The sequence below is a fragment of the Lepidochelys kempii genome, chromosome 8, assembly GCF_965140285.1.
Source record: "Lepidochelys kempii isolate rLepKem1 chromosome 8, rLepKem1.hap1, whole genome shotgun sequence".
Classification (NCBI taxonomy): domain Eukaryota; kingdom Metazoa; phylum Chordata; order Testudines; family Cheloniidae; genus Lepidochelys; species Lepidochelys kempii.
The window spans coordinates 18,052,148-18,079,809 of record NC_136387.1 but is presented as its reverse complement, the minus strand read 5'-3'; the positions used below and the strand labels follow the sequence as shown (position 1 = coordinate 18,079,809).

Below are 27,662 nucleotides of genomic sequence, written 5' to 3'. Positions count from 1 at the left end.
GAAGGTAGGAGTGAGACATTCAGAAGGGCAGCCCACTAGTGCCACTCCAGGTATGGGGAAGTGGCCGGGGAACCTTTCCCTAGAGTGAAGCAGACTTCTGGGATGATTTAGGTGGGGATTGGTCCTGCTTTGAGCAGGGGGTTGGACTAGGTGACCTCCTGAGGTCCCTTCCAACCCTGATATTCTGTGATTCTATGATTCTGCTGCCTGGGGCATATGGACCAGCGGCTGCTGCGGGCCCAGAAGGTCCCCAGGCCCTCGCCCCTCGGGAGCTCTAGGGGAAAGGGGCGTGGTCAGAAGGCAGGTGGGCGGAGCCGGGCCCAGGCATACCGTGCTCCAACTCGCTGTTAAACCCGCGCCCGGGCCACGCTTGTTGCAGCCCCACCCCTCGCCTGCAAGTTGGGGAAGTTCGTAGGGGAGGCAGCTGCGCTCGCCGGCCCCGGGCATGGGGGTCACGGTGGACGTGCACCAGGTTTACAGATACCCCTTCGAGCTGGTGGTGGCCAGCTACCTCCGCAAGGTAACAGGAGGGGGCTCGAACCCCCGCTTCCACGGCCCCTTCCCTAGCGGTTCAGCCTGGGCTCTGCCCCGGCGCGCCCGCTGCTCCCTCCCGGGCTCTTCCCCCGGCGGCAGCCCGCCGCGCGCCTGGCTCAGCTTGGCTGCCTCAGGCTGCGCCCCCGGCCGGCTACTGTGGCCGCTCTGCGCTGCGCGGGCTGCCGGGACTTCCTTGCCGTGCCGGCGATTCCCCCCCCCCCCCCCCGCCCCCACGGCCTCCATTTTGGGGCCAGCTGGCTGGGGATGGCCCGCGAGGGTACCTGCGGTCGGTCTGATGCCGGAGTCAGCGGTTATTTATGCCCCTGTGGTGGAGCGGGCCAGGCGCCTCCCCGGTGTTTGCACAGGGCGGCGGCCGCTGTAAGTGGGACCTGCCCGGACTCTCGCTGGGGAGACGCTCACTGATCTGGGGGGCGTTCATGTCAAGACCTCCCCAAGTGACCGCGGGTCTGAGTGATGTGCCATTGCCGCCTTCGGCTCCAAACATCCTGGTTCCCCCCCCCCCCGAAGAGCTACTCGCGGCTGTGTTAGACTCAGGGTTCACGCTGCGAAGTATCACGGACTCTTTTTTTCCCCCCTACTTTGGAAATTCCTCCTCCCTCAGAGCTATTTCCCAGCCTCCTCTCCAGCGCCAGTGTTTATATTCGCCCTTTTCTTGGAGGTCTCTAGTGCAAATCACTTAACTTCAGCTGAGGACAGAGAAGTCCGTATGTTGGACTTGAATTTCACTGTTCAAAGTCCTTCTTTTAAAAAGCGAGTTTACAACAAATGGTAGGCAGTGGTTACAGGGTACAGTTATGGGACCCTTTAAACTGGGGTCACGAGCCACCCTTTGAGAACGGTTGCCATATCCTAAAAATGATGTAACCAAATGAGCTGCCAGTGCTGCATACCCTTATGATCATATCAATAAACAGCATGCTGGTTCTTGAAAACACTGTCTTCCCCATATTGGTTAGTTTTATAGACTTGCAGTGCAAGCCTCTTCCCTCTCCTGCTTTTAAAAGCAATTTTTAAAGCAACACTCACTGTTAAATGTACTTAACTTAAAAAAAAAAAGTTGTAAATAATTTCAGCTACTACTACAACTGGAGTTCCTCTGCCAGTTATTGTGGTTGTGTGCACTTAGACATATAAGATATAGAAAATGTTTTCTCTCCTGTGTTGCTGTGTGAAACACACAATGAAATTGACTGGACCCAAAGATTCATCAAATGCTCAAAGTAAACAAACAGGACGCTTTGGGGGTTAGAAATATTTGTTCTCTGATCTCTTTCAGTCCTAGTACTCTTAGGTGTTATTACCATATCCAGCGGTTCTCAAACTTTATTGCATTGCAACCCCATTCTGACAACAGTTATTGTATGGTGAGGAGCGGAGGCGGGAGCTTGAGTCCCACGTGGGGGTGGAACTCCGGTTTCAGCTTCAGCCCTGGGTCCTAGCAAGTCTAATGTGGGCCCTGGCAACCCCATTAAAATGGGGTCACGACCCACAGTTTGAGAACAGTTGCCAATACTAATAATAGATACAAATGTGTGACTTGTAAATTGCCATTGTTCCTTCAACTATTTCTTTTGAGGCCAGGTAGTCTCTTACACTTTTTTGACTCAGTGTTCTGGTGGTTTTTTTGGTCTGTGTAGCCTTGTAAATGGAAGGAAGTGACGAGCAACTATTGGCAGAAGAAACTGTTAGTTGTGAGCTCAGTATTTTTCTCTCTCTGTGTATAATTATGTTTCTCACTTGGATGAAAGCATACTTTTATGCAGACCTGTGATACTAATTTGTCTGTCATTTCCGGAGTAGTGGTCTCTCCAGCACTGCCTTACCTCTCTTTCACTTTCAGCAGTTGTTGCCTTGCGACCTTACCCACATATCTAATCTGCACTGGTGCTTTAGGCAGTGTGGGTTAGTACCTGATAACACTTTCAGGGCTATAACTATGCTAAACTGTGATGTGTTTTAAATCATACTTTTCTGTTCATCTGTGTAAGATTCAAGTCTCCATGTAGACATCTGTGGAGTAGTAACCAACCCCATTTACTTTATAACCTAGTCTGCACTCCTGCAAGTGCATACGCATGGGCATCCCACTGCTCTGAGCAGAATGAAGTCAGAGGAACTCTGTGAGCACAGGGTTCTGTTGACAGACTGCTTTTTCAGGATTGGGCCCTTAAATATCTGTGTTCTTAAAGGGACACTATTGAAGTGAGTGGGCCCAGACTTTGGATTTTCTTTAAAAACAAAAGTCAGTAGAAATGTTTCCATGCTATGATATGAATAAATAATAGTGAAATCATTTTCTTTGGCTGTAGACATCCTCCTAGAGAACCCATAAACCTAGTGTTGCAGTTAGTCTTTTACACCAGAGATATGAAACTGGTTACTCTCTCAGTTGTTCAAAATGATAGTAGTGCAAAAACTACATATTACTATGGGAAGTAGATTTCTAAAAGTGAAATAATTTTAAACAATTAAAGGTGGTGTTCAAATGGAGGTAAATGATGTCTCATTGTTAGAGCTGGGCTTGGCCATGTTGCATCCTAGTAAATTTCCCTTCTGCATGTTACACTCTTGTACACCTAAAAATGGCCATACTGGGTGAGAACAAAGATCCATTAACCCAGTATCCTGTCTTCTGACAGTGGCCGATGCCAGGTGCTTTAGAGCAGTGCTTCTCAAGCTATCTGATGTGGGGGACCAGCAATTTTTTTTTTCCAATGTGTGCTCAGACTGGCAGCCGATGGCTCGCGGACTGGCACCAGTCCGCGGACCACCACTTTGAGTAGCACTGCTTTAGAGGGAATGAACAGAATTGGTAATCATCAAGTAATCCATTCCCAGTTTCTGGCAAACAGAGACTAGGGATAAGTTCCTGAGTGTGCATCCAAACTCTTCTTTTGCTTGTTGTTTTTCCTTTGACTAAAATGACTTTTTGGGGCTGAATTGTAATCTTTGTGTAATATGCTGATCCTGGTTTCATTGCCCTCAAACAGTGGCTCTTTTCTTATAAGAACAAAGGGAAAATCCAGAGCAGTGCCCACAATATTTTGTTTTTTGCAACATATGCTTTAAACATTAACATGACATTGACAGTAGAGAAACAGCTGTGTAGCACAGGGCATCTCCATGACTCCAGTCACAAATAATGCTGTTTGTTTCTTCAGAACATCTTACAATGATAAGAAGTAGAGTGGAGGACGTTCTGCAAATTGCTTTCTAAAATGCAAACTCTCACGAAAGCCAGGCATGGGTTCATACATTTTGGTCTGAATTGGCTGAAACAGTAACTTGCATGTCCCTTGGGACTCATCAGAAGAGAGCAGCTGCAGTGTCCTCAAGAAAAACATCATTCCTGAGGAGAAACGGAAATCTGTGCGTGTGTGCCCTTAAAGCAAAAATCTTACTATGATCGAGGTAGTGCTGTGAAAACTATCAAACTGCATGGCTCCAAAGTCCAATCTGATAATTGACAGACCATGTGCAACTTGCTGTGGCCCTGTGAAGTCCTGTCAGAGCTCATAGGGTTCTGTGCTGGCACAACTGTCAGTCCATGCACCGTCAACTGCAGAAAAGGGAGGGACCAAGATCGCTTTCTGCTATCTGAATCAAGAGTGGGCTGCGCTACTCATTAAATAAAGACATCCTTTCTAAAGCTGCTGGTGTCCTGTGTCCCCAGGAACAGAGGATGTCTACTTCTAGGTTGGGTTTTTTATTTTTATTAAGGGTTCTGCCACCTCTTTAAAAATCTTATAACCTTAGGGTTGTTAGGGTGAGTGTTATTGCTCTCCTTTCAAGAAATAATGTGGTTCCTTTTTGTTTTGAAAACTCATGGGGGATCTCCTGGCCCTATTCAAGTCAATGGGAATTTGGCCATTGACTTAAATGGGGTCAGGGTTTCATCCTGTGTAGTTCACCAGGGAATCCCTGATTGTATATGTGAATAAGGGCCTATAAAAAACATGGTCATGTTTTGTATTTTTATTGACCAAATGTTATGGCTCAATACTAAATTGCACGGATTCACTGCAGTGGTTTCATGCTGTAATCTGAAACCCTGTACAAGCCATTTTTGGTTATGTTAAACTTTTCAATATTATTCCACAGTCTCTTTCTCAAAAACCTCCATGTCACATTGTTGAACAGCAAGTGCAGACAGAAGTGCAGTGTGCAGTCTGTCTTTCTCTTCTGTTCTATTAATCTTCCACAGCTGTTCCTTAACACAAAAACAAACAAACAAAAAAACCACCCAGTGCTCACTCATGACCCTCTGCAAAGTTAGAAAAAATAATATATTGTCCCAGTTCCTGTACTCTTGATCTGTAAGGCTGGCAAGCTCAAATAGACATATTTAATAACTTTTGCATTTTAGAATGATGCATAACAGTTAACTAATCAGAATGGGACGTGCTTTGAAATCCTAGAATGGAAGGGACCTCGAGAGGTCATCTAGTCCAGTCCCCTGCATTCAAGGCAGGACTAAGTATTATCTAGACCATCCCTGACAGGTGTTTGTCCAACCTGATCTTAAAATCCCCAATGATGGAGATTCCACAACCCCCCCTAGGCAATTTATTCCAGTGCTTAACCACTCTGACAGGAAGATTTTCCTAATGTCTAACCTAAACTGCCCTTGCTGCAATTTAAGCCCATTGCTTCTTGTCCTATCCTCAGGGGTTAAGAAGAACAATTCTTCTCCCTCCTCCTTTTATGTACTTGAAAGCTGTTATCATGTCCCCTCTCAGTCTTCTCTTCTCCAGACTGAACAAACCCAATTTTTTTCAATCTTCCCTCATAAGTCATGTTTTCTAGACCTTTAATCATTTTTGTTGCTCTTCTCTGGACTATCTCCAGTTTGTCCATATCTTTCCTGAAATGTGGTGCCCAGAACTGGACACAATACTCCAGTTGAGGCCTAATCAGTGCGGAGTAGAGTGGAAGAATTACTTCTCGTGTCTTGCTTACAACACTCCTGCTAATATATTCCCTGAATGACGGTTGCTTTTTTTTGCAACAGCATTACACTGTTGACTCGTATTTAGCTTGTGATCCACTATAACCCCCCAGATCCCTTTCGCAGTACTCCTTCTTAGGCAGTCATTTCCCATCTTGTATGTGTGTAACTAATTGATTGTTCCTTCCTAAGTGGAGTACTTTGCATTTGTCCTTATTGAATTTCATCTGATTTACTTCAGACCATTTCTCCAGTTTGTCCAGATCATTTTGAATTTTAATCCTATCCTCCAAAGCCCTTGCAACCCCTCCCAGGTTGGTATCATCTGCAAACTTCAGAAGTGTACTCTCTATGCCATTATCTAAATCATTGATGGAAAATATTGAACAGAACCGGACCCAGAACTGATTCCTGCAGGACCTCACTTGTTATGCCCTTCCAGCATGACTGTGAACCCCTGATAACTACTCTCTGGGAACAATTTTCAAACCAGTTATGCACCCACCTTATACTAGCTTCATCTAGTTTGCATTTCCCTAGTTTTGTTTATGAGGCGGTCATGCGAGTCAGTATCAAAAGCCTTACTACAGTCAAGATATACCACATCTACCGCTCCCTCCCCCCGCCCCCAATCCACAAGGCTTGTTACCCTGTCAAAGAAAGCTATCAGACTGGTTTGACAGTATTCTTGACAAATCCATGCTGACTGTTGTTTATCACTGTATTTTCTTCTAGGTGTTTGCAGATTGAGTGATTGATTTTTGCTTAATTATTTGCTCCACTATCTACAATATATACAAACGTTCACTACAAACCAGTGAACTCATTTCTTACCGGTACGCTGCACTCATGGGAGGGACTTAAAGGGGGGGTATGTGACCTCCCCCCCACCCCCATATGACCCCAGCTCCAGCCCGGGGTCCCCATGCTCTCCCCTCCCCTCCCCATGATTCATTACCTGAGGGGTGGGGGAAAGTAGGCTCTGTCCTCCTCCTGCTGCACTGGAGACTTCTGAACCGCAGGACTCTCTGGAACTGAAGCAGCAAAAGGAGCAGAATGTGGGACTGCTGGGCAGCCCTGCTCCGGCAGCTCATCCGGTGTGGCTGTACCACCCCCAGCCCTGCCCCAGCCCTGCCCCAACCCTGTCCTCTGGCGAGGCTGCTGTACAGGAAGGGCTGGGGGCAGTACAGAGGAGCTGCTGGCATGGGGTCACCTGGCGGCCCCACCTTCTGCTCCTCCTGTGTCCTTCCAATACACAGTACTGGCTATAAATATCTAACCACCGTACTTGCACCACTGCCACAAACGTAGAAAAGATGGACGCGGTCCGTCGTTGATTTTAGTTGCATGACAATTCAGGGTCAGAAAAGAGGCATTGTTAGCATTATTTCTCGTTAAGGATTTGAGCCACAGACGCATTGCAAATCAAAATAATATTCTGTAGTATACATCTACATGACTTCAGAGGAAAGACCACTGGAGGTAAAGAGTGAGCCTAACTATGGCAGCCAAAGGCATAGAGCAGAAAGGTTAAAATAATCCTCTTTTAAATGTGACAATGTGGTACTGCATTCCTTATTTTTAATTAGGAATTTAATCCAGTTAAAGAAATAACTTGAGTTATAGTTAGCTTCATAAATCCCATAGTTCAAGTAGATTTTCCTCTTTTCTTTTTTTCCCTCCTCCCCCTTTTATACTGTGCAAATAAAACATTTTACTGCTTTGATGTTTTTGTGTTGCCTTTAACATAGGGTGAGGAAATGAAACTAAACTTACTTACTTACAAAGCTATTACAGCTGTGATTTGTCAAGGGGGCTTCCATGCCTAAGGCACTGAACTCCCATTGCCTTTTAATGAATGTAGGGAGCCTCCCTCCCGTTAGCCCTTCTGAAAATCATAGCATGTGTTGCTGTGTTCTAAGCATTCATGGACTGTAGTGCATGTATAAGCACTTGAATATGGTATCTCGGGTTGATTATACAAATGACCTTTAACCTACCCAAGAGGTCAAATTGTTTTTTCTCTCTATTTTTGCATACCTCAATAATGCAAGACAGTGGTTCTACATGACCAAAAAACTGGGTCACAAAAGCAAAATTCAAATTCAAGCTGCTTCTTCTCAAAACATACTCAATTTGTGGGATTGGATCATGATCAACCTAAGATCCAGTGACCAAAGAGAAATGTATGACAACCTTTTCCCTCTGCAGACATTAATACATATTGTCCTTGCATGTGAATGAAATAGCATGGCACATAGTATTTTACCTCTGAAAGATCACCTCAAAGCCCTGGGTCCAAACTTTGGAATTGGAGCAAAGCCTAGAAGCACATGGAACGAAATGGCAGCTCCATCTTATGCTTTAGGGGCATGGCTGTCTGCTGTGGTGTAGGGCAGTGGTAGCGTGCACAATTCTCTGCTTCCTTCCAGTGGAGAACTGAAACTATGTACAAGTCCACTGACTGTGCTTATTCCTCTCTGATTGGTGCTCTGTGGGTAGCTGCTGTGAAGGCATCAGTAATGTGCCTGGACTCTGCTACGTGGCTATCCAAAGTAGTGCAAATGCTGTGCTACTTAGATTGTAAGGTCTTAGGAATATGGTGATACAATTAATAACAATAATTTTTCCACTGCTTTGGTGGCTTGAGTGGGCACAGATGCCAACTCAGCAGCTGCCCCATAAAGCAAACATTTAGTTCAAGTGTGACAATGGTGTGACTAAAATAAACATATCCATATGTGAAAAGGCTTATGTAGTGACTGATGATCACAGATTACTTGATGTGCCGGGGGTTTGCTAGACCTTTTACAAAAAATGATATATAAAAATGTATTCGCAAAAACACTTGTGAAGCCTGAAAAGGTTGAGCTGATTTGGCAATGTCGGTGTTTCATTTCTGTGGGATAACAAAGGAGAATCAGTCAGAATATATATTTATTTTTATTTTTGCCAGCCTTTGATGTTGCCATTTTGATTTATTTGAGCTCCATTTGATCTTGCATGTAAAATCAACTCTTTCTTGCTTTGAAATACTTTTTATTTTTATATATACCATTACATGTAAGCTTCATGGATTCCTCTCTGCAGCTAAACACTCCGAGGAGTCTGTTCTCCCCACAAATAACTCCCAGCAAGTAGCATTGTGGTTAGAATATACCCCTTAATTCCATAACTTATTTTTATGCACTTTATTCAGTTTACTTTGTTATTTAGGATCATTTATTTCAAATTGCTTTGGCTTTAAAGGGACAACAAAGTGTGCGTTTTTTCTTTTAGTTTCTAAATGGAAGTCCTATTTGAAAAGGGTATACATTAATTCTTGCGATTTTGTTTGTTAAAGTCACTGGATTTACAGAAAGACAGAACATTAGGAGTTAAGAGTTATGCAATCATTATACATTGTTGGCATTCTACAAAACGAGAAATGAATTAATTGTTTTCAATAAATAACCAAAAAGGATAATCACCAGTACAACTCATCATTGTCTAACCCACTCTTAAAAATCTCCAAACACCTGTCAGGGATGGTCTAGATAATACTTAATCCTGCCAGGAGTGCAGGGGACTGAACTAGATGACCTGTGAGGTCCTTTCCAGTCCTATGAGTCTGTGTCCAGTTTGTTTATTGGAAATGGTGAATGAATTTGTGCTGGCTTTCACACTTGAACTACAGCATAAATAGCATTATATGCTATCATATCTGTGGCTCCAGTTCTACAAACTGGACTCGTAGATCTTCCTGGAGCCTCACTGACACCTAAAGAATAATTGGAGATAAAAATTTCCTTTTTAAAGTCTTCTCCCCACCCCCAGTGTGCATTTGGATTTGACAGCTTGTGAAAGTCAGTTTCACTGTTTCTCCTACCTAATCAGTTAATTTCTCTCATTATTTCTTTGCGCCTTTCACACAGCAATAGAGGGCTAAACCATGTTTTAAAATAGGAAAACCTGTCTGTAAAACCATACAAATTGACAGAGGAACTCTAGGGCAATTGTAGAATATGAAACTACTTTAGTCAGTTTTTAAAAGTGAGTTTAGACTTCAAGTCAGTCGGCCACCATAACAACGAATCATGTATTTACTTTTCAGGCAGGAATAGTATTTATTAATTACTGTCCCCCAGTACCCAAACACCCCTCCCCACCAAATATACTTTGAGGTTTCTATGGTGTATTTCAGGTTCAGATCTCAGTGTTTTACAAAGATGGGTAAATATTATGCCTAAACTGAGATACTAAAGTTCATTGGCCAAGCACAAAGCCAGTGAGAGAAATAGAACCCGGGTTTCTTCTCTCTAGGTCCTTGCTCCAGCCCCTTGATAGTGCTGCATCCATTTGCTGTCTCTTACCCTTTTAAAATGATTGTTTAAATGAAATCTTAGCAATCCTCAGTTTTAAGTACTGAGAACTACTTTAAAGGATGGGGGTGAAAGATATCAGCAGTCTCATTACATTTCTCCCCACCTCATTTTGTCAGGAAACCAAGTAGCAATATGTGCAAATTATCCTGCCTCTGCCAATTTTTTTATCTCCTGAAATTCACTTCTGTCTCTTCTGCACCCTCCCATTCTGGCCTCAATAAAAGTACTATGGACTGGACTGATTCAATGCCTTTCTAGAATTGACCACAAGATGGCATCAAATCATTTCACAGGGACGGTGATCATAGAATCTCAGGGTTGGAAGGGACCTCAGGAGGTCATCTAGTCCAACCCCCTGCTCAAAGCAGGGTAGAGATAAAGAAAACAGTCATGCTTTATACATATGATTTCAACCCAAATTTTTTAACTTGGAATTAAAGTTGCTGCACTGTAATCCTACCACCAGAAAACCAAGGCACTAGCAGTCAAGTCAAAGATGAGAACAGGCACTGAATATGGACAATTGAATGACTATTTCCCTTTCATCACCCATAGCAAACATATCTCACCTGTATAACCATGAACATTTTCTAACTCCAACCATGTTGGTTGATCATCACTCCTGAAGATTCTGTCTGTACTGAGCATGCTCCATCCAGGAGGATGCAGAGATTGAGCCAGACTTTCCCTATAATTGCTCTTGTTGGCTGCTGCAGGCCACTGGAGCACCATGCTTGGGAAATGGAAGTAAAGAATCTGTCTCTGCAGTGCTCTCAGTGCCTTGCCTGCTGGGTCCAGGCAGTGGAATGAGAAATGCGAGGATGGCAGGGAAGGAGAGGAGTGGGGACTGGAGGCGGGGGAGTGGGAGAAGAAGAGGAGCTGATGGTTGGAATAGAGGAGGTGGGAAGTACATAGGCACGAAAAGGGAGGAGGCAGGAGCTAGGGGTCGGGAGGAAGGAAGAAAAATGTGACTAAAGACTGTATCATAATGGATATGCACAAGAGGCAGAATTAAGGTTGACAGCGTTAATTCTGGCACTTCCTAACATTTAACTTTGCAGCTTTGATTTTTTTTTTTTTTGAATTTGCATCCTTCATGTTCTTCTAATGGTGTTGGGTGGGTTGGTTTTTGGAAGTAAAATATGACTAGAGAGAGCAAGCTGGGTCTTGTCCATTATTTTATGGTATTTAGCAATAGCTCGCAACAAGGAGATAATGTTTGTTTAAATGGTTGTAGTGATCAGGTGCACAGGCCCTGTCTGATTGCTGGCATGCTGGAAAGTTGACTCCAGCACAGCTTCCCCTTTCCCTTGCACTCATGCTCAAGGGCAAGAGCTCTCTGGTTAATCAGAGACTCCAAGGGGAGGGCTGGAACCTCCATACCTGCAGTGGTGGGGACCAATGCCTTGAGGGTAGGCAGTTGCCCCACAAAGTCACTCCAGGGCTGAGGAAATAGCCAGAGTGAGATTTTTGATCTCTGCTGCTGTTGTACTTGAAGATCCTCAGAAAACCTAAGCCAACCACATTCTTCCCCCAAGGCTTTTAAGTATATTTTGTTGTGACTGCTACGCTCGCCGAACCATTCCATCTGCTTATAGGCTCTTAACACCATTTCTTATACTCTGCTGTGTAGGAAATTGAGTCTGTTTCTGTTTTAAATACTTGGGTAATAGAGTCTGCTATTTAGTGAAAGATTTATGTAAATGGCTTTTTGTTTCACACAATTGGGCCTTACAGAGTGTAAGTTACATTGATAATGTAATTCTACAACTACTTGTGCCATTTCAAAGCAGCATGTTGCATAGAAGCCTCTGATTTAGCTACATAATAGGAGTCTACAGACTCCTTTTTTAAATCCAACTTTTATTCCCAGCAACAAAAATAATTGTAGTGGTACTGCAGGATGAATCAATTATCCTCTTCCGGAATTTTTGTCCCTTTTTTCCTCCAGAATTCCTGGTTACTTTAAAGCAGGATGCTGTAACATCTGTTACCGGTAATCACTGCATTACCTTAACTCATTTAGTCTTAAGATATAATTTTCCCACCTCCTTTCACTCTTCATATTTTTTTGTCTAATGTTAATCTTTATCTGGCGTTCAGTATTTTCTCAGTACTAATCTGGGATTTGTATTAGTCCAGTTACTTTTGAGTCATGTTGGATTGCAATGATTTATCTTTGCTTTTTGTTTTTGATGTCAGCATCCATTCATGTGAAGGTTGCTTGCTTTTAGCAATGGGTAATATAGTTCTTTTCACCGTCTCAAGCTCTCTGCCAACAAGGGAGTCCTAAATGACTTACTTATCCTTTGCCTCTGTTTCTCTACATAAAACATTCCTTATTACAGAGTTCATATATTTCAGACATTTGATACAATTTCTACATAATTCTTGCACACGCTGTCTTGGGGAGTCAGAGCTGGAGTCTCATTTCTTCAGCTCTGAAATGACTCTGCTACTTGAGCTAAAGGAGATTTTCCTTAGCAGCCGCAGGCAGTAGTGGTAGTTCCATTAGCCTCTCTTCAAGCCAACCGCTGGAGCAGAGGGATGTGCACACCCACCAGTACGTAACAGGATGAAGTGACATCTTCCTTTCTAGAAGAAATCTTAAAGATGTTGCAGGACAGAAAAAGCTCACATACAGTATTTGGCTTTGCAGATGCCACTGTAAACCAGCTTTCCTGCACCTTGCTGCATAACTTCGGGCTATGAACTGTATTGTAAGCATGCTCAGCAGCATTTACAGGTAGTGTACTGCAGGAAACAAGGTCCAAATTATTACTAGTGTAGCTCCTTAGGGATGAATTTGACTCATGGAGCTGTGGCACTTCTGCAAGCCGTGGTCCGTTAAAATCATGTCATACAGGTCAATCTTATTCTGTTTCTGCTTTGAGGGTATTCTGTATGCTGGCTCAGGCTTTAAAATCTCTGTTTAATAATATGAGCGTTCTGTAGTAAGACTGAACGTTGGGTGTTTTTTGAAGGCTAAGCAAACCTCCTCACCACAATAAATGAAATGTAAATTTTAAAAATATTTTTAATTTCTCCCCTTAGCAAATGTTTTAGCTAATCTAAATGGACACTGGATACTGCACACTCTTGACACAAGCCTGCTCTTTTTCTCCATTGAGAGAACCATGAAAATGCTTATTGATTTCACAACTGAGCGTTGGCAATTTTCTCTTACCCAAGTGACAAATATAGTGATGTTTACACTGTACGTTTTTTTTTATCTAGTATCCCAGTCCCATGGATAAACATGTCACAGCTATAAAAACCATGGAAGAGAAAACAGGTAAGCTACCTATTCGTGGTGGTGTTATAATTGTGTTTCAGTAATGCTGCGGGTATGGACCCAGGACCCCATTGTACTAGGTGCTGTATAAACACAGAACAAAAAGACAGCCTCTGCCCCAAAGAGCTTACAATTTATTTACACCTCTCGTTTTACATTGGGAGGTAATTCAGAGGGTGTTAGGCAAGTTATGCTTCTATTCTCCTTGTACTACTTTCTTTAAGTGTATAGGTCCATTCCATTTCTGTAATGACTCCCATCTGTAGCTATCTCAGTGAATTTCTAAAGCCCACTGAAGTCAATGGAGATTAGCTCTAAGTGATCCAAATCAACAGGCATTTGATTACTTTGGTTTAAAGATGGGGAAACAGGGTTTCAGTGACCCAATATTCTATAATAAGACACTGGCAGAGTCAGAAATTGAAGCCTGATTCCCACCCCAGTTGCTTTAACCACTAGAACTTCTAAAATAGTGTAAAGCATTTAGATTTCTCCAGCTGCCAAACATTCGTGACACTGTCTGGAAAAGAGACACTTGCACAGGTGGCAGAATTTTGGTAAGACTGATGCCTTTGCTGCTGTTAATGGGTAGATAGTGTTTGTGTTTGTATTTGTAATTTAAAAGAGATTTACTGGTAGGCACACTGGAAAATTGCCAGTTAAGCACACTGGCTGATATACAATGTATGTACACTTAAGCAATTTTATTTTAAAATACGGGGGAATAAACATCCATACAAAAGTGTTTTTGTGCTGAAACAATAATCTGTTTCTGCTCTTGGAAATGTGCTCAAGTTCTCAACTTCTGTACTTCACCTTCTGGCCCAAGCTGCTCACGAGTGCTCTAATAGAGAGAGCCTCTGTCTCCCAGGTTAGTATGATGACTTGCTGGGGAAGAGATACAAACAAAGGAAGTGTATTCATTTTGATACCATTTTCAGTCAAATGGAAATATCATCATGTAGGGCTAAACTCCAGCCTCACATTGAGAGGAAGGATGGTCCAGTGGTGAGCCTGGTGCCTAGGAGATGTGCGATCCGTTCCCTACTCTGCCACAGGCTTCCAGTGTGACCTTGGGCAAATCACTTAGTCTCTCTGGGCCTCAATTCCCAATCTGTAAAATGGCCATGTAAGTATTTAAAATAGATCTACATGGTGGGTCTTAATTACAGTATTCTGCTTTGTCTGTACAAGTGTGGTATCGCTGAGCTCCCCCTGCATAGAGACAATGGAACACTTGCACTGATATCAGCCAAAGTGTATTTTGAGAGCAAAATTGTACCAGTATGCACTAAGCAGCCCTTTTCGTGGGAAATACTGGTGTATATGCCATGTAAGCACCTCCTATTTACCCAATGTACCATCAGAGCCCTTTCACAGCCCACAGATCCCACCAGATAAACTTTTTGAGAAGACAGTCTTTTATCACTGAGAGCTCTCATTAAACTGGGCCGTCTGCCAGTTGGCGTCTCCTTTTGCAGCATACTGAGGTTTCTGTACATGGTCTGGTTCATTAAATATTAAAATGCAAAGAGATCCTGAAAGCCAGTCACGTTTTTGGTGATGCTAAATAACTATCATTTGATTTTTAATAGATCGCTTTGTCCTTGTCAGGGGGCCCAATTCAATATAAAAATAAATGAGTAGTCAGAAGAGCTTGCTGTAGACCTCAAATGCAGTAAGAGGGAGGAGTGTATTCTGTGTGCCGGTAGGATATATTTGAGAATATTAAGTGGAGGAATGAAGCAAGTGGAAAGCAAAGTTTTTGGTCCAGGCATGGACTGACTGCTAAACAGTCCATACAGACTAAAATACCTGCGCTCTACTTTTCTCTGTTCCCAGATCATCAACAAAATAGTGCCACTGAAAATGAACTCCTTTGCTGCTATGTTCCAAATCCAGCTCTGACTTCTGTGCTTTCATGCCCTCTTATGTGAGGGCTGAGTTTGGCTGTGTGTGCTTTGCCCTTTACAAATACTAGTATAAATGCCAAAAAAATGTTTGTAAAATACCATCTGTTCTCTGGTTGGTAGGGGGTACTAGAGTGTAGTGATGGGCACAGATACCCTCCTAATGAGACTGAGCCCAGATTGTCAGCATCTTTCTTGTTTACCACTTTGTCTGGCAAAGGAGAAGGAATACCGTGGTTACTCTAAATAATAATAATAATAATGAATAAAAAACAGTCTAATGCATCATTAGTTTGCCAGCCTTCCTGCCTACAGTTTCATTCTCTTGCTAAATCTCCAGATACTTTATTTTTATTGATAAAAGGCAACATTTTCCAGGCTAGCTCTTCAATATGTCTTATTTATTTTTTTTTACTTTTTTTTATTTTTTTATGATCAGATTTGTCCACAGGGATTATTTACAGAAGGAGAATTGCAACATGTCAGAATGTAATTCCAGAAATCTTAAGAAAGGTAATTACTTTAAATCCAGGTTAAACTTGGCTTTGGATTATGTTTTGTTTTATTTTATTTTTTATAGGGATACTTAAAAAGAGAAACAAACAAACAAAGAAAAAAACCCCAACCTAACAACAATCCTGATACAGGCTTGTGATGCAATTTACATGAAAAGACCAGATTTCCCATTAACTTTTTAGTGAGAAGAAAGCTTAAAACTTTTTTTTCTTTGAAAAATAATGAAAAGGCTCTGTATAAATGAGTCTTACACTTGGTTAGGAAGGACAAAACTTCAGTCTTGCACAGAGTAAGATATGGGTGGTGGCATCTCTCGTGTACCTGTAAAATAGTCCAGATGAATCCTTCAGCAGTTTCAAATTGTTTTCTCTCTTATTGAAACCTCTTAAAGCAAGCTGCTGTCCTTTTATGGAAGCAGGTTACTGGAAGACCTTGGAATATATCTGTGTGGCTATTACTAAAGTGATTTTGAATAATTGTATACATGTTTTATAAAATGATGTGATTGTGTGAACTGAGGGTTTTAAAGAGATGTTACCCCAAATAATAGGTTTTGTAGAAACATCTTTAATGTTGCCAGCTCTCTTGTGATATTTTCTTTTTTTATAAAGCTCAGCTCTTAAGAGTCTTGTGATTACTTGAAAATGTTAGCTTTTGTTTCTAGCCCTCTTGGTAGAAGAGAGAATCTTGAAAATGTGACCAAAGTGTACCCTGAAGGTTCAGAAACCAAAATTCAAGTGAAATACTTGAGGTCGGCACTTCTGCAGTCTCTTACAAAACCTACCACTCTAGAAATGCTGCCATGGATTTTTGTTTAAATGCCAATAAAAACCTTTGGTGGAAAAATGAACACGGCATGGAAGTGTTTTGCAATCCAAACGCTTTGAGTTAGTTCTTGAGAATATTTCATTGGCTGTTTTCAGTAATTGGCTGAAAGTAATGCAAATAAAGAATACAAAGAGCATAAGTAGCAAAAAATAAGCTGTCTTGCAAAGAAAATCAATTTGATTGCTCCAAGACACTTGTGTCACAATCAAAACCAACATTTATAACACGGCAATGTCACTTCAACCCCACCCCATTCCTACACTCCTTCGACATTCCTAGAAATATAGATGTAGCTAATTCCATGTAGGTGATCTAAGGAATCTCTTATTGCACTGCAGTAATGAGAGAGAGCTCTCACTTAAATTTGTATGCAGTGCTGTTGTGATGCTCGAGAGAGCATCGAGATGCTCGAGAGAGGAGGTGGGTGAGGTAATATCTTTTTATTGGACCCACTACTTCTGTTGTGAGAGAGGCATGCTTTCGAGCTATACACATCTCTTCCTGTGTAGCTCAAAAGCTTGTCTCACTCGCCAGCAGGAGTTGGTCCAATAAAAGATATAACCTCACCCACCTTGTTTCAATTACATTTCAGTTGATGAAAATTAGCTTTAATTTTATTAACAGCTTGTAACTTTTCTTATAGTTAGTATGAGAGCATTTATGCCCATTACATCTGTGTTTTCATTCTACATCCTTCTTCCACACAGGAAAAAGTAAACTTCCGCATACCAGACAGAACTTAAAATGATTCAAGGGTGCGATTCTCATCTTTGTTCTGTCCTTTGTGCACTGGATGCAAGGGAGAGAGCAGAGTGAATGAGTTCTAAAAGCATCAGGTCTGGCTGAGGAAGAATTCTCCCAGTGTAGGAATAGAGAAAGACAGACATAAGCTGACTTCTGATGATCCCTTGAAACCTCATGGTAGAGAGCATGATTGGGCAGGAGGGGTGTGTTGGGGGTGGAGACACAATATACAGCTTTGTGAGGATTCTGGGTAGTGCTGCTGCCCATAGGCAGCTGGGAACAGACTGCTGTAACTTAACTTACCCCTGAGGAGCTACTTATTTCGGGGGGCCAGAGCAGCCCAGAAGCAGGAGGGTACAGACGTAGGTTTGTGCTGCACATCTTAGTTTTAGCTGATTGTGTTTTGCATGCCATAGTCTGTGAATGAGCCCTATTAGAATCCATCATTTTAAATAGGCTATAACAAGTTAGAAATGAAACATGATGTAGCTAGATCATTTATTTGGCATTTAGCAATCCAGGAAGTCTGGCTGGGGACTGAGCAGTTTGCATAAATCTTTGAACGTTTGCATGACCTCACCGCCATCTATTAAGGTCAATGTGTATCATTAAAAACTGGCTGCAGCTGATGTACCTTCATTCTCAGTGTTAATCCTCAGTTTTAGTATACAAGGATAAAAATAAATTCTAAATATGTGAAAGTGTTTGGTCTCAAAATACTGAGTTTTGAACGTTATAATCCTTACACTTGGCAGGTCAGTGTCTTAAAAGTGTCTGACATCTACTTGGAGGAAGAATCTTGGCTTAATATGCAGGAAAGAAATATGGTTATGAAGTCTCATTGCCTTACCTGGACACAATATGCATCTCTAAGTGAAGAATCTGTCTTCAGGGAAAGCTTGGAAAATCCAAATTGGTAAGGTCGAGCGCCTGCATGTGAATACTGGGTGTCTGTGTGTGTGTGTGAATAAATATATTAGTCTATTATACCCAATCTAGTTGGCCAAGGAAGTCATGAAGCCCTAAAATGTTTTCCACTTTGTCTTCTGAGCTGGTAACTAGAGATGGGCCTAAAGGAAATCTCTGCACCCAAACACCTTCAGATGTTGGGAACGTTCAAGTCCTTTTTTTCTAAGTTGTCTTGGCTTGGTCTCATCTCTACTAATGACCACTTGAAATTTGTCCCTTACGTTAACACTGTTCCATCTTGTTTCACTCTTATTGTGCAATGCAAGTATTGCTTGCTTATTTATTTATTTTATTTGCCTTTTTTGTGTTCTCTGTGAAACATACAATGGTATTTTGGTACAGCCCATGTTACTGCTGAAAATTGTAAAGACATTTAGGAAGGGCCCTATCTTTAGCCTAAATAAAGTCAGTTCCTTGCAAATGTGAGCATACTGAATATGGGGTGGGAAGAGAACTTTGCTATCAGAAGACAAACTTCTTGTCCTTTCTACACCATTCTTGTGATTGGTAAGTGTCCTGGGGCCTGTGATCCTGCATTGAGGTTTCCCAAGTTTCCTAGAAAAGTAGTTTGTAGCTGTATCCATAATGCATCCCACATTTGGGGAACAAGAAGATTGCCATGAAGACTACATTGTAAATACAAGGTAGCTATAGTTTGGTCCTGTCAGTCTTCAGTATAGAAGCCATTCCCTCTTGAATCAGGCATTAAAATGGGAGGCCTTGAAACTAGAGGCTGAAGTTGAGGAAGTAACCCAGCTTCAACATGATCCATTTGTTTCTCATAAGCCAGAAACAGAAAAGGCAAGCCTGAATGATTGCTGCACTCTGCTGCCATAGGATATTGTGCAGAAATCAGGAAAGTAGATCTTACATTATGTTTTAACAATTCCCAGCCTGTGAAATAGAAAAATCTAAAGGCAAGATCTTGTCTGAATGAGTTTCAGCTTTGTGTAGGATGGGCATGGTGGAATTTGCATTTGAATAAGTGGAGAACTTATACAAAGGAAATAAAAGAATTTTAATGATGCGTTAATGTACAAGCTCTACAAGAAGCACTGGAGTGTGCGTTACTAGGATAAAACACTTAACCTTCGAGGATTTTGGACCTGTGTGTGTTTATTTCTCTGCTCAACGTGTCATGTTGTGCTCATGATGAGCCTGCCCATGCTGCTGTTCCCTTAATGTAATATTTAAGGTTATGACTATACAAGCTGTATGCGGCATTGAACATAAAGTGGTTGCACTTAAACATGAGCAGAGGGTATATGTGGATACAGGTAAGGGTAAACTATATTTATTCTGCTATACTGAGTAGTAGTAATCCTCAAGCCCATTGCATGTAGTCCCACCTATAGTAAATTGCCAGTGGATAATGCCACCATGTCGCCAGCTGGCATTACTGAGTTTCATTGATGTTTGTTTTTTCCCCCGGGGGGGGAATAGGTAGTCTTTTGGGGGGTGTTTTTTTTTTTTTTTAAGTATAGAAATACTCAGAACCTGTGAATTAATTTAGCCAAGTGTTCCTATCACTGTTGACCTTGTCTTCCTTGCCTAAACCCCTCTGTCTGTTTTGAACTTGTTTGTTCAGTCTTGTCTTTAAGTTGGACTGTGCACTCTTATGGAGCTGTCTGTTCCTAAACGTTTGTTCAGCACCTAGCATGTTGACTTAGGGCAAAAATGTCTGAGACATGAGATTACATACAATCTCCCCTGCTTCTGAGGAATAAGGTGGCTTCTTAGCAGTATTGGGGTTAACTTGTACGTTTTGTCCTGTCTTCACTTTCTGTACCTTCCACTTAAATGCGCAACTTGCTATGTGGAGGTTCCAGCTCAACATGTAACCAAAGCTTACCAGCCACATTTGTAAGTAGCTGTTTGTTTTCATCCAGAAAATATGAAATGTACAAATATAAGAAATTTGACGACGACTCCTTTCCTTCTTTATATTTATCCTATCTATCTAATATATTAAGACCAAATAAGTAGATAGCTCTTTTTCTGGTGGAGCCATTTTTTTGGTGGGCAATCCAAAGGCTGCATTGCTCGGAAATACTCAATGAACACAACTTTGAACTGCTCTACAGCATTTTGCTATAGGGCTATATCCGGGATTGGCAACCTTTGGCACGTGGCCCACCCGGGTAAGCCCCATGGTGGGCCAGGCTGGTTTGTTTACCTGCCGCGTCCGCACGTTCGGCCAATCGCGGCTCCCACTGGCTGCAGTTCGCCGCTCCAGGCCAATGGGGGCTGTGGGAAGCGGCGCGGGCCGAGGGATGTGCTGGCTGCCGCTTCTTGCAGCCCTGATTGGCCTGGGACAGTGAACTGCAGCCAGTGGGAGCCACAGTTGACTGAACCTGTGGACGCAGCAGGTAAACAAACTGGCCCGGCCCGCCAGAGAGCTTACGCTGGCGGGCCACGTGCCAAAGGTTGCAGATCCCTGGGCTATACTAAAATTTGAAAGTGTCATCTTTGTATTTATTGTGTATTCTTGGTTTATTTATCAAAAACTTTGCATGTAGGCTACCCACCTTTTTTTCTTAATTTGTTTTGCTTACACTGAAATGGACATTCTGATAGTTTATTCTGATGAATAGATTGGTCTGTCTAGTGTCACTGTGCCTTCCAAAAGTACTTCAGTATCCTCTGTTGAAATGCTATGTTATGTCTAACAGTAACTTTTGTGAAACAAGTCACTTTCTCTACTGTCCCTGTTTAGTGTCGTTGTAGGAGATATTGCTCCCCTTTCTCCAGTAGTGAAATCGTACTGGAAGACGGGGCTAGTCCTCGGTATTCTGAAGTCTCAGATGGCTATTTGTGTTCTCCTCTTTTTTGCATTTTATTTTATGTTCAAACCCCCTTTTCCCCACTTCCCATCTTTACCAATAAACACTGAGCTCTAAAGATTGACTCCCACCTGGCAGTTGCTCCTGTAAGATTAATCTGTAACTCTCCTTGGGAGTGGCTTTGCTATATGAGATCACTAGGTAACTTCAGTGCATCAAACTTTCTCTTTATTTTACAAAGCAAAAGTCGTCGTAATTATGTTCAAAACACTTTAACTGTCAAAATGGATGCAAAATAGTTGCTTTATATTTACGAAGTCCATATACATCTTTTGAACTCCTTCCCCCCCCACCCCACCCCGCCGCCCCCAAATGAGAACCTGTGTGTAATCCTGTAACAACAAACTAGTTCACCCAGAGTTAAAGCTGAAGGAATAGAATTTTGGTTTCAAATATCCAAGGAATTGGTAGAAATAATGATGTTTAAAAAAATATGCCATTCCACTTTCCTTTTGTCTTGTCCTCTTTAGTTCCTCCTTGTGTAGCTTTGTCCGGTCTTCTAGGACTGAAATGGTAACTCAGCATCAGTAATGCTGAAATGCAAGGGAGGAAAACTGCAATGGAATATGAAATAGTCATGAATCGCTTGATCCATTGCAAATGTGATTAAGTCACCAATAATTATTTAATTACAATGCCCTATATGTTATGTTATATGTATTACATATGAAAAAATAACATGGGAATTGACTGCATTGTCAGGCTACTGTCTAGAGGAGAACGTTGGAGTTGCAGTCAGACACAGAGAACCGCAGGGAACTTACAGCTCTTTTTAAGCAAGTTCAGTTTGTTTCTGGAAGTTTTTTGTTAGAGCTACATCTATATCTGTGCAATTAACATGCTGTTCTTTCGCCTTTGGCTACAGCTCATCTTGTTTTACTTGCCTATAAGCCGTGTTCCCTGTCACAGTTATTAAAATGGCTGTCCTTAGTGAGTGCATAAATGGCCAGTTTATCAACAGGGATTCTGAAACATTCTCAGGTGGTTTTAAGTATTGCATTATAACTTCTTTCTATAAGAGAAGTTTTCTGTAGTTTTCTGTAGACAGAGATCACTGGAATTTTCCTTTAAATGGCTTGTCTGCATAAGTCCCTTCATGTGGATTTTTCTATCATACAAAGAATGAGCTGTTCAGAGTTAAGCGCACTGTAATAAAATGAGGCTGTGAAGGGTTCTGATGAAAAGTTGAAAACATTTTGGAGGTGACCTATTTAAATCTGTGTAAGAGACCTGCCACTGGAGATAAGTAGGAAAGCAGTGCATGGTGAAGAGAATTGTAAGTGGTCCTGATTAGTAACAAAATTGTGCATTATGGCCTAAAGTGGGAGATGTTCTGAGAATGAGACTCCATCTCAGTCTAGATCTAGACGGAAACCTGTTGTAACAGATTTCTTTTTTTTGTGACCACAGAAAATAATAGAGGCTGGTTTTCATGGGCAAATTCTTGAAATTCCTTAAGGCATTAAAAGTCTAAAGAGAAGAATGGAATTCCAAACCTTATTCAGTCATCTTGTGCATATTCTGGCTAGATTGTATTTATGTAATCTGCTTTAATGTGATTTAGTTAAGGATAGCATCATAGCAATGAATAAAAGCAAAGTTTCCCTTGCTAGTATGAATTGTGATCTGCTTTTCCAGCAGGTTTTGATGACAGTGTGCCTTGCTGGCAACTCTAGGATAAGTGACCACCCCAGGAATTTAAAATGTAAAGACACTAGGCTGTTCTGATAGAAAAATAAAAATTGCATCACCTAAAGTTTCCATAGGTGGGACTTGTTTAAAGGCCCTCCCGACATGCCCTCCCAACATGGAAGTTCTCCTGAATTGCGTGACTTCCCCAAAGTCACCTACCTACATCCTTTGGAAGGGTGGATGTTGCTTCAATGTGACAAAATAACCCTTCCTTTCAGATGGATGTTTTCTGCCGTGGCCTATTCTAGAGGAAACTTTGGTGTCACTACTGTGTTTAGAGTGGATGGCTACTCTCCAGAGAGAGCCCCCCAAAGTGCTAAATACTAGGTGCCAGATTCTGATCTCCATTGTGCTGGTGTAAATGCAGAGTAGCACCACTCAAGTCTCCTAAATTAACAATAACGTTAGCTCTACTCAAGTCAAGAGACTGTGTGGATTTATACCAAAGTGACTGAGATCAAGATGATTTATTATTTGTATTATCATAGTGCCTAAGAGCCACAGTCATGGATCAAGATCTTTGTGCTATATTCTATCCAAAAGACAGTCCTTCCCGAAGGAGCTTACAATCTAGATTGAATCTGCCTTGTAGCATTTTGGGGTTCCTTCCTCTGAAACCTGTTTTTATACACATTATCCAAACGCTCTTCCTGCTAGCCAAGTCCTTACAAATCTACCTAGATTCTGTGGTCTCCCATTTTTAAAAGAGTAATTCAAACTGGAACAGGTTCAGAAAAGGGTTATTAGGATGATCAGCGAAATGGAGAACTTACATAACAAGAGGACACTTAAGGAGCTTGTTTAGCCTAACAAAAAAGAAGGCAGAGGGGGAGATATGATTGCTCTCTATAAATACATCAGAGGGATAAACAGCAGGGAAGGAGAGGGATTATTTAAGTTAAGGACCAATGTTGGCACAAAAACAAATGGATATAAACTGGCCATCAATGAGTTTAGGCTTGAAATTCAATGAAGGTTTCTAACCATCAGAAGAGTGAAATTCTGGAACAGCCTTCCAAGGGGAGCAGTGGAGGGGAAAAACCCTAAATTTGTTTTAAAACAGGGCGTAATAAGTTTATAGAGAGGATGGTATGGTGAGATTTATTACAAGGGCGTATGGCTCTTCTGCAACTGCTATTACCAAATATCTCTGGCCATTGGAGACTGAGCACTAGATGGGGAGGGCTTTGACTCAATGCAGAAAAATTTTCCCAGGTGTCTAGTGGGTCTTGCCCAGATGTTCAGGGTCTAACTGCTCTCTATATTTGGGGTCAGGAAAGAATTTCCTGCCCCTCTTCCCCCCCCCTTCCCCCCCAAGTCAGATTGTTAGAGAATCTGGTGGTTTTTCGCCTTTCTTTGCAGCATGGGTCACTTGCTGGTTTAAACTAGTGTAAATGATGGATTCTCTGTAATTTGAAATCTTTAAATCAAGATTTGAGGACTTCAGTAACTCAGCCAGAGGTTTGGGGTCTATTACAGGAGTGGGTGGATGAGGTTCTGTGGCATGTGATGTCCAGGAGGTCGAACTAGATGATCATGATGGTCCCTTCTGGTCTTAAACTCTATGATTCTCTGAGCGCCTCACAAACATTAATTATCTTACCTCATGGGAGGGTAAGGAAGTTATGTCCTCATTTTACAGATTGGGAAGTGGCGCATAAAGAGATTAAATGACTTGTCAAAGGTCAAATAGGAAAGTCTGTAGTGGAGCTGGGAATTGAGCCCAGATCTTCCTGAGTCTTAGCCCAGTGCCTTACCTACAATACCATACTTCCCTTCAAAAGCAAAGGTGATGTTTATGTTCAGATACATATGGATAAAGTTACGCTAAGTGATGCATATTTTTCTTTTCTTGCAAAGTAAATTCATGCTCAGAGGAACTCACAAGTTTCTTGAGTTTGGAAAGCTTTTAGCACCTACTGGGCACCACTGTAAGTAAATAATAAAGCATTTAAAATGGCATGATCAGGCAAATGGCTGATACATTGTGAAATGAATTACTGTACCGGTTTTAAATTACAACAGGTATCTGGTTCAACACATGGTGGCTATGCTTTGCTTTGCTTTCCTGGGCACTGTGCCTCTTTGTTCTGAAGTCTACACATGGTATTTCTGGACAGAAAAAGTAAACTATTGGCTAGCTTTTTTTCCCCCTTGGTGTGTCTTTTGAGGACTCTGCCAGTCTGTCTACACTGTCAGAACAATGACAGATGGTTAGGTGAATATGCTGTCATTAATGTGAATTTCTGGAGGAAAAAAGTTATTCAATGAACTAGCCAATTGAGATGTAAATACTGTGTTGGAAACCTCACCTCTGTAATTCATTAAAATTAAAATGGACTAAAACCCAAAATGTTGTTGTTCTGCTGTTGTTCTCAGTAAATGCTATGTTACTGTATAAGTGGGAGAGAGAATTTAATCAGAAAAATGTGAACAACTAGGAATTGTTTAAGAGAACTTTACTAGATGCCAAAAAATCAACAGTTGAGGAAGAAGGCTATATAGTTTAAAAAAGGAATTGATTTGGCTTAGAGGGGAAGAGAAGTTAGCTATAAAAAATAATATATATATATAGCAAATGGAAGAAAGAAGAAGTTGATGGTAATGAATATTAATCAGAAGCTAGGAATTGTAGAAAATTGATAAAGGAAGTAAAGGGACACAAGGAGAAATCCTATAGCCAGCTGTGATAGATGGCCGGCCAGCCAGCCAGTTAGCTGTAAAATTGGTAGCTGTTGTTTACTTGCTTTACCTGTAAAGCGTTAAAAAGTCCCCCAGGTAAAGAGGGGGAAAAAGTTGGCTCTTTTGGTCAGGTGCCCATGGGAAGGTAGAACTTTTTAAAATTGGGAAAGAAACTTTCCCTTTGTCTGTTCTCTGGGCTGGAGGGACAGAGCAGCCATGCTATAAGAAACCTAAGCCAGATATGATCATAAATCATCAGATCATGCCTACTACTACTACCAGGAACTAACATTCTGGACTTTGTAACCAACCTACAAAACACCCTCTGAACCTCTTTAGCTCTTGCTAGAGAAAAGTTACAGGATGCTCAAAAAGAGCAAAAAGTCTGGTATGATAAACATGCCAGAGAGCGTTCCTTCAAAGTAGGAGACCAGGTCATGGTCTTAAAGGCGCTCCAGGCCCATAAAATGGAAGCATCGTGGGAAGGGCCATTCACGGTCCAGGAGCGCCTGGGAGCTGTTAATTATCTCCTAGCATTCCCCACCTCCAACCGAAAGCCTAAGGTGTACCATATTAATTCTCTAAAGCCCTTTTATTCCAGAGAATTAAGGGTTTGTCAGTTTACAGCCCACGGAGGAGACGCCGCCGAGTGGCCCGAAGGTGTCTACTACGAAGGGAAATGTGGTGGTGGTGTGGAAGAGGTGAACCTCTCCATGACCCTTGGGCGTATGCAGCGACAGCAGATCCAGGAGCTGTGCACTAGCTATGCGCCAACGTTCTCAGCCACCCCAGGACTGACTGAACGGGCATACCACTCCATTGACACAGGTAATGCTCACCCAATTAGGGTCCAACCTTACCGGGTGTCTCCTCAAGCTAAAACTGCTATAGACCGGGAGATCCAGGATATGTTACAGATGGGTGTAATCCGCCCCTCTGAAAGTGCATGGGCATCTCCAGTGGTTCTAGTTCCCAAACCAGATGGGGAAATACATTTTTGCGTGGACTACCGTAAGCTAAATGCTGTAACTCGCCCAGACAACTATCCAATGCCACGCACAGATGAACTATTAGAGAAACGGGGACGGGCCCAGTTCATCTCTACCTTGGACTTAACCAAGGGGTACTGGCAGGTACCGCTAGATGAATCTGCCAAGGAAAGGTCAGCCTTCATCACACATCTCAGGCTGTATGAATTTAATGTACTCCCTTTCGGGCTGCGAAATGCACCCGCCACTTTCCAAAGACTTTGTAGATGGTCTCCTAGCGGGATTAGGAGAATATGCAGTCGCCTACCTTGACGATGTGGCCATATTTTCGGATTCCTGGGCAGACCACCTGGAACACCTACACAAAGTCCTTGAGCGCATAAGGGAGGCAGGACTAACTGTTAAGGCTAAGAAGTGTCAAATAGGCCTAAACAGAGTGACTTACCTTGGACACCAGGTGGGTCAAGGAACTATCAGCCCCCTACAGGCCAAAGTGGATGCTATCCAAAAGTGGCCTGTCCCAAAGTCAAAGAAACAGGTTCAATCCTTCTTAGGCTTGGCCGGTTATTACAGACGATTTGTACCGCACTACAGCCAAATCGCCGCCCCACTGACAGACCTAACCAAAAAGAAACCAGCCAAATGCTGTTCAGTGGACCGAAAAGTGTCAGAAGGCCTTTAACAAGCTTAAAGCGACACTCATGTCTGACCCTGTACTAAGGGCCCCAGACTTTGACAAACCGTTCCTAGTAGCCACAGATGCGTCCGAGCGTGGTGTGGGAGCAGTTTTAATGCAGAAAGGACCTGATCAAGAATTCCACTCTGTAGTGTTTCTCAGCAAAAAACTGTCTGAGAGGGAAAGCAACTGGTCAGTCACTGAAAAAGAATGTTACGCCATTGTCTACGCTCTGGAAGAGCTACGCCCATATGTTTGGGGACGGCGTTTCCACCTGCAAACCGACCATGCTGCACTGAAGTGGCTTCACACCGTCAAGGAAACTAACAAAAAACTTCTTCGGTGGAGTTTAGCTCTCCAAGATTTTGATTTCGACATCCAACACATATCTCAGGAGCTTCTAACAAAGTGGCTGATGCACTCTCCCGTGAAAGTTTCCCAGAATCAACTGGTTAAAATCGTCCTTGAGATGTAGAAAATATTGTTAGTCTTTATGTACTTGGTAGTATATTTAGAGATGCATGTTTCTTATTAACTCTGTTTTTCCTAGAGCTCCAGGAAGAAATCCCAGCCAGTGTTTCACCCTAGCTGAGATTTGGGGGGCGTGTCATAAATATAAAGGGAAGGGTAAACCCCTTTGAAATCCCTCCT

At 42.2% G+C, this 27,662-nt stretch overlaps 1 protein-coding gene across 1 annotated transcript in view; it reads left to right on the top strand.

Annotated features, from left to right (window-relative positions):
* The first annotated feature begins 305 nt into the window (after positions 1–305).
* PRELID2 (PRELI domain containing 2) overlaps positions 306–27,662 on the top strand; it is a 44,859-nt gene continuing 17,502 nt past the window's right edge. The window contains exons 1-4 of the mRNA XM_073355721.1: positions 306–520; positions 13,105–13,162; positions 15,512–15,585; positions 17,916–18,076. Coding sequence (XP_073211822.1) covers positions 446–520; positions 13,105–13,162; positions 15,512–15,585; positions 17,916–18,076 — 368 coding nt within the window. The 5' untranslated portion in view covers positions 306–445. The remainder of the gene's footprint in view (positions 521–13,104; positions 13,163–15,511; positions 15,586–17,915; positions 18,077–27,662) is intronic.